This window comes from Crocuta crocuta, unplaced genomic scaffold (genome assembly GCF_008692635.1).
Source record: "Crocuta crocuta isolate KB4526 unplaced genomic scaffold, BGI_CrCroc_1.0 scaffold26, whole genome shotgun sequence".
Taxonomy (NCBI): Eukaryota; Metazoa; Chordata; class Mammalia; order Carnivora; family Hyaenidae; genus Crocuta; species Crocuta crocuta.
In genome coordinates, this window is record NW_027532249.1 from 7465176 (window position 1) to 7472109 (window position 6934).

Genomic DNA, 6934 nt, shown 5'->3' on the forward strand with positions numbered 1-6934 from the left:
TTTCTTTATGCCTCTTGGCTGTGTGCGAGCGTGCGCGTGTGTGTTGCATCCCAGCTGCTTTGCCTTAAACACCTCCGAGGTGTCTTCGGTTATTTTCCATTGTGCCTGCCCGGCATAGCTGTCCTGTGCCTGTAGTTCCACCGTGAGAACATACCTCAGATGTTCCAGAAGCAATCAGGTTGAGAAACTGTGATCGCATTTAACTTTAAGCATTTGATGCCTTCTGTTGGGTCTAAGAAAGCTGCCACAATCCGTGGGGGTGGGCTACAGCGCTTTTGTTTTGTTTTGTCTTAATTGCATTTTATACTGCATCCCCTTTCTTTTGTGGCTCTCCAGACGTAGCACAGGCTCGGGGTGGTGTGTGTGTGTGTGTGTGTGTGTGTGTGTGTGTGTGTGTCGGGGGCGCACATCAGAGGTGCTAGTGGGAGGAATGAAAGCCAATTCATATTTTCTGTAAGCGTTTCTAGTCATGAGCACTTGATGCCGGCTTTAGGCGGCCTGGTGAGTGGCTGCTTTTATTTTTGGGTTTTTGACCCTTGGTTTATGGAAAGCCCCACTGACACTGCAATCTCTTCCATGCAGAAAACAGAAACCAAGACAGAGCCCAGCAAAACAGAGGTGGAAGCAAGCCAGCAGCCCCAGCCACTTAGCACCGAGAAGGTTGTGCAGGAAACCGTGTTGGTGGAGGAAAGACATGTCATGAATGTGCATGCGAGTGGGGATGCTTCTTACACGGCTGGAGAGGATGTGGATGCTGCGGCACAGGCAGCATCTGCTGATGCTTCTGGCTTGAAAGGGAAGGAGGGCTCTGCCCTGACAGAGGGGGCTAAAGAGGAAAAAGGGGAGGTGGCCGGTACAGCTGTCCTCGAACAGGAAGGAACGGCCACGGCTTCCCATGAGTCAGAGGAGGAGCAGAGTGCAGCCGTCCACGTTTCTGAAACTTGCGAACAAAAACCTCATTTTGAGGTAACTAGTAGTTGATATTACTTTCAGCACGAATGTAAAACTGATATGTATGGGAGTCCCTGAAATTTAGTTAAGCATAAAGGTGGAAGGAGCTAAGCTGAATTTTTTTACCTTTTCCAAGTGCAGTTTGTTCTCCTCTTATTTCCCTCTTGCACGGCAATCTCAGGGGCCTCCATGCTGGTTTCCATCTTTGGGATCATTTTCACACACATTTGATGATTATTGATAATGTGCAGTTCCAGGAAATGGTTTCTACCTTTGCTGTAATTACTGTAATTGGCAGTAAACCTGGGCAGTGCATGGCCAGCCAAGAGCATAGAGCATTTGATAAATTTCCTTTTTTGATCAGGGTACTTACCCAGAGCCCATGCTTGCCCCGGTACCAAATGCCAGAACTTTGTTCTTTATCTCTCTGACATTCCTGAAGTATAATATGCTGTTGGAGGCAGTTAATGTCTTAGTATCCATTCCTCCTTTCTAAGAAGCTATTAAACAGAAGGCTGATTTATTATTTTTGATCTATTTATGCAGTAGAGGAGGGGGAACATAAAAATCCTGTTTTAAACATCTCCTTCAAAATGCTTTCCTTTACCTGGAACATCCCACGGGAAGAAAATGTAATTCTGAAAGATTGGCATCTGGTGTCTGCTTCATTCCTCAGTGTACCCTCCCCATGTAGTACATGAACATTTATTTCATACTAACCTGTGCTTATTCATATCCACCAAGAGAGAGGGCGGGGGGGAAACGAAAATTATGCCTTTGTGCGAACTGTAACAGCCACTCTTCCTACTTCCCGTTGGTACAGTCGTCAACTGTGAAGACAGAAACCATCAGTTTTGGCAGCGTTTCACCAGGAGGAGTAAAGCTAGAAATTTCTACCAAGGAAGTGCCGGTAGTTCACACAGAAACAAAAACCATAACGTATGAGTCATCACAGGTAAGGCCGTCTGTAGAGACTGGAGCCCCGGCACCTTGTTTTGGCCCTTTACTGGCTTACTGCATTTGAGTAGAAGCACACGACACTTACCTAGCCGAGCTGTGTCTGTCAGGAGCAATAATGGTAATAAGCATAACTTTATTACCAAGCAAAAAAGCCTCAGGTGACTTTAAGCAGGTCTTCATATATCCCAAAACGTAGAACAAGGCTCAGGCACCTATTTCCACAGCCACGGATCAGGGAAAATAGTTCAGGCAGACACGACTCACCTTTCTGAAGTCCAAGTTTCTTAACGATGGTTCACTCTGGCTGCACTGGGTTGCGCCGTACGCGTAGCCAGAGCTCCCGTGTGCTGACTGAACGGCACGGCAGGTGTGGGAGAGAAGCCCGTCATTGTAATGCCCTGACCTAACACAGCAAACGTCCGGAGGGTAAGTGTTTGAGTGTGGTATCCGTTCCTCTGCTCATGCAGGTCGATCCTGCTGCCGATCTGGAGCCAGGTGTGCTAATGAGCGCTCAGACGATCACATCTGAAACCACCAGCACCACGACCACCACCCACATCACCAAAGTAAGTGGGGTGGGAACAGATAAAAGGAAGGCAGTCACACAGCACTTTTTCCTGGTTGAGCTGCACAGGCCCAGAGTTCTGTGACCATCAGGAAGCCCACGTTAGAGCTCTCTCTCGCCCCTCTCTGGGACAGTTGTCCTTATGTGCCAGTCTCTGTTTAGGAATGTGCATTCTAATACCCTTTGCTTAACATAGAACTCCAGTGCTTAGCACATGGTAGATGTTCTAGAAGTACTGACCAGCCCCACCCAGAGAACTGCATTCCGGGCTCATTTCTTTTTTTTTCTTTTTCTTTTATAGTTTATTGTCAAGTTGGTTTCCGTATAACACCCAGTGCTCATCCCAACAAGTGCCCTCCTCCATGCCCATCATCCTCCTTCCCTTCTCCCCCTCCCCCATCAGCCCTCAGTTTGTTCTCAGTATTCAAGAGTCTCTCATGGTTTGCCTTCTTCCCTCTCCCTAACTATTTTTCCCCTTCCCCTCCCCCATGGTCCTCCGTTAAGTTTCTCCTATTCCACATGTGAGTGAAAACATGGTATCTGTCCTTCTCTGCCTGACTTATTTCGCTCAGCATAACACCCTCAAGGTCCATCCATGTTGCTACACATGGCCAGATTTCATTCTTTCTCGTTGCCATGTAGTATTCCATTGTATAAATATACCACATCTTCTTGATGCATTCATCAGTTGATGGACGCTTGGGCTCTTTCCATGTTTTAGCTCTTGTTGAGAGTGCTGCTGTGAACATTGGGGTACATGTGCCCCTGTGCATCAGCACTTCTGTATCCCTTGGGTGAATTCCTAGCAGTGCTATTGCTGGGTCATAGGGGAGTTCTGTTGTTAATTTTTTGAGGAACCTCCACATTGTTTTCCAGAGGGGCTGCACCAGTTTACATTCCCACCAACAGTGTAGGAGGGTGCCGGGCTCACTTCTGAAATTAACAGTTTTAAGTAATTGCCAAAGAATTGTTTCAGTTCTTAATGAATGCTGTTTAAAACTCCGTTAGCATTTTCTGCCAATTCCCCATTGAACAGTGACTGTTTCTCCGAGTGGGTCAATTTATGACACTTTTCTGTCCCTCGCAGACTGTGAAAGGAGGCATTTCAGAGACCAGGATTGAGAAGCGAATAGTCATCACAGGAGATGCGGACATTGACCATGATCAGGTAGTGTGCGCAAGAGGGTAAAAACCCTGGGCCAAGAAACGGAGGGATCAGCCTTACCCTTCCCAGTGCTGTCCTTCTAGTCCATCATGCGGTCTAAACTGTTTTTGAAATTAACTTTCCAATATGCAGCATACAATTCCTTTTGCAGTCATTGTACCTCATTTGTAAATGACGTAGATAGATCTAGCTCGTAAGTCTCCACCTCGCTACTGATCATGCATGTTCCACCCCCTTTTTGTCTTTGCCCTTCTGTGACTTCCTGGGGATAGGCTCTGGCTCAGGCAATTAAAGAGGCCAAAGAGCAGCACCCTGACATGTCAGTGACCAAAGTAGTGGTCCATAAAGAGACCGAGATCACACCAGAGGATGGAGAGGATTGACCCCAGGTAAGAGGCGACGCTGATTCTCTAGACTTGGCCTCGGCTGGCATGTGGCATGGGACACTTCCCCCTCTCCTTCCCCTGCCGCCGCCTCTATCTTTCTTCTCTCACTGGCATTTTGCAGGGCTACTCACCAAAGGGATGGAGAGTTGGTTTCCGGGTGCTGGTTTGTTTCAGATTTGGGGGCTCCATACTGTGGACATTTTGCATACTCTGCCAGTTAGAGGATCAAGAAAGAAGCAGTCTTTGCTTGCATGCCCTCACTGGTGTTTCCTTTTTCATCCATGCCCTGCACTCTTCATGATCCAAATTTGAAAGTTCAGATTTGATTTCACCGGCCATGAGGCCTAATCAGAACTAAGGCCGTTTCATACTGAAAGGTACAATTTGTGTGTTCCAGATACTCGGGAAATAAACTGTACCCCTTTCTTCTTTGGACAGCACCCTTACCCCATTCATCGTAAGCTTCCTCTGCAGCTGTGTTTGGTTTATGCTACTGTTTATGCTCTTGTTTTTGCTTTGTTTCTTCATTTGAAACCCAGGCACCCACTTCCATGTCAGATGTCTTACATTTTCTGTATTCTTTGGGATGATTTTTTCGCTGCTTAGTACAGCATCATGTCTCAGGAGGAGGCAAAAATGCAGTCCTGTGGTCCTGCTTTTCTGCAGAACCTGTGTGCATGCCTTTTCAGTGGCTCTTTGGCTCGCATCATGAGCAGATAATCTTGTGTGTGTGCACAGACAGGTTATACATACTAACCTGCTGCGCAAGGATCCCCGGGCCCCGAGCATCCTCAGAGGGCTTTGAATGCCGAATGCAACAGTTGCACTACTTGCACACTTGCTTGCGTGATAGAAGTCTCTTGAACCCTTTACGTGCATAAGCGAAATAAGGAGGTCTCTACCACTGCTGTCAGGCATATGGATTGATGAGTGGCCTCTCAAAGGACAAAATGCAAAAGTCACTTATTTTCAAATAAATAATATAATTGGGAAGACAGAGCAGAAAAAGCTTTCTTGGGGGCATCTGGGTGGCTCATTTGGTTGAGCGTCCGACTTCGGCTCAGGTCATAATCTCACAGTTCGTGGGTTCAAGCCCCGTGTCAGGCTCTGTGCTGACAGCTAGCTCAGAACCTGGAGCCTGTTTCAAATTCTGTGTCTCCCTCTCTCTCTGACCCTCCCCTGCCCATGCTGTCTCTCAGAAATAAATAAAAACAATTCAAAAAAATTTTTTTAAAAACAAGAGAAAAGAAAAAGGTTTCCTTCAGTGAGCTTCCACCATGTGGGTGATGTTGTAGTTATTTAAGAGAATCCATGTCAGTGACTTACGGTGGTATTTTACAGTATCTTGACAAAAAGTTCATTTCATAACCTCAAGATACTTTTTTTGTGGCCTTCATCAGAGGAAGACTCTCGGGTGTTTTCCAACGAGTAACTGATCAAATCTCTTTCCTACAGGACTAACTTAGCCTGCACATGAATCCAGTCATGCAAACCATTAGGAAAACCAGAGCCTATATGGAGTTCCCTCTTCTAACCCAACTGACTCGTATCTGCCCATGGAAAATTTCAATCCGGAAGAACTGACCTTGACCATTAATAAAGATACTGGCAGAGAGATCTTCCCGTAATAAAGCAATCCAAATCAGCATCACGAAACTGATATTGCATGAAGCAACGATAAAATTACAAAAAGAGTAGCATTTTTAATTTCCACCAAGTGTCTAAGTTTTCAGCTATACCTGCACGTTCATAACCAACAATATAAACCGTGATCTCATGTAACACATAAACAATCCATGCCTTTCATAGTTTATCAAAGTCTCAACAAAATTGCAGTTTCTTAGGTGACAGATCTTTTGTTTACAGACAGGTGAAGATGACTCTAAAATGCTAGAAGCTGTCTACGTCCAATGTGTCAGGTTTATTCCAGATTAGATGTGCCAATAACCGCGTTTCTTCAGTAAACAACTTGGATCTTGTACTTGTTTCCCTTGGTTTTATTACTCTCACCCGCACACAGCAACGACTCCCGATCGTCCGGAAATATTTAATGCTTACAATCCTGCTTTGTGTGTCTGATTTAATCCGTTACAAGGTAGTACTGATTTTAGCATATTAATGTGAAATTTCTTCCTCGTTCACTTTGGTCTGCGTCCAATCCGGAAAGCTTCCGAGAGTTCCCTGACAAGTCCTAAGTATGTAAATTGTCATTATATGGGGGAAGAAAACCTCCATTTTTGTTAGTTTACAACATTATGAAATTGCACTCCAGAAAAACCTATCGGGCTTCGGTTGCTTTGTTTTCTTTCTTCGTTCCTTCTTCCTCATGTTTTCTTAAGTTGATTTTTTTTTTCTTTTACTTGAAAAAAAGTGTTTTATTTCCAAATCTGGTCCATATTTACAATCTAGTTCAGAGCCAAGCCTTAAATTGTACAGAATTTCCACTGTAATTAAAGTATTTAGTGTTTAGTTATAAATAGCCTTCAAAAAGATCTATTCTCCATTATATTGTCAACTGCATCACTCAGCCCATGGTGAATGTATGTTTCTGCATAGCAAAATAAAAATGGTAAATGCATTTAAAGCTCTAATTCTCTGCGTGTAATAATTGCAGTATTGCGTGTATCTAGCCAAGAGGTAGCATTTGCATGACTTCAAAGCCTGCTCCAAGTACATCTAGATACCACACAATCTCATTTTCAAAATTTTAAGTTTTTATCTTTTTTTATAAGAAAAGAGGGTCTCCTATAAACCACGGTGTTTCTGGGTGCTTTTAATCTACCAGAGAGACCCCTCCCTCTCTCAAATCGACGCCATAGCTGAACAGATGAGCTGGGGCATTCTAGAAGGGCCCATGCAGTGTGTTCCCACAGTTCATCCATGTCAAACCCCTTCATGCCAGGGTCT

General features: G+C 44.9%; 1 protein-coding gene across 9 annotated transcripts in view; it reads left to right on the forward strand.

The window, feature by feature from the left end:
* EPB41L3 (erythrocyte membrane protein band 4.1 like 3) overlaps positions 1–6611 on the forward strand; it is a 144127-nt gene extending 137516 nt beyond the window's left edge. For all 9 annotated transcript variants that reach the window (XM_077778245.1, XM_077778246.1, XM_077778250.1 and 6 more), the window contains 6 exons: positions 583–966; positions 1775–1906; positions 2379–2477; positions 3564–3644; positions 3914–4030; positions 5483–6611. In XM_077778245.1, coding sequence (XP_077634371.1) covers positions 583–966; positions 1775–1906; positions 2379–2477; positions 3564–3644; positions 3914–4024 — 807 coding nt within the window. In that variant the 3' untranslated portion in view covers positions 4025–4030; positions 5483–6611. The remainder of the gene's footprint in view (positions 1–582; positions 967–1774; positions 1907–2378; positions 2478–3563; positions 3645–3913; positions 4031–5482) is intronic.
* The last annotated feature ends 323 nt before the right edge of the window (positions 6612–6934 follow it).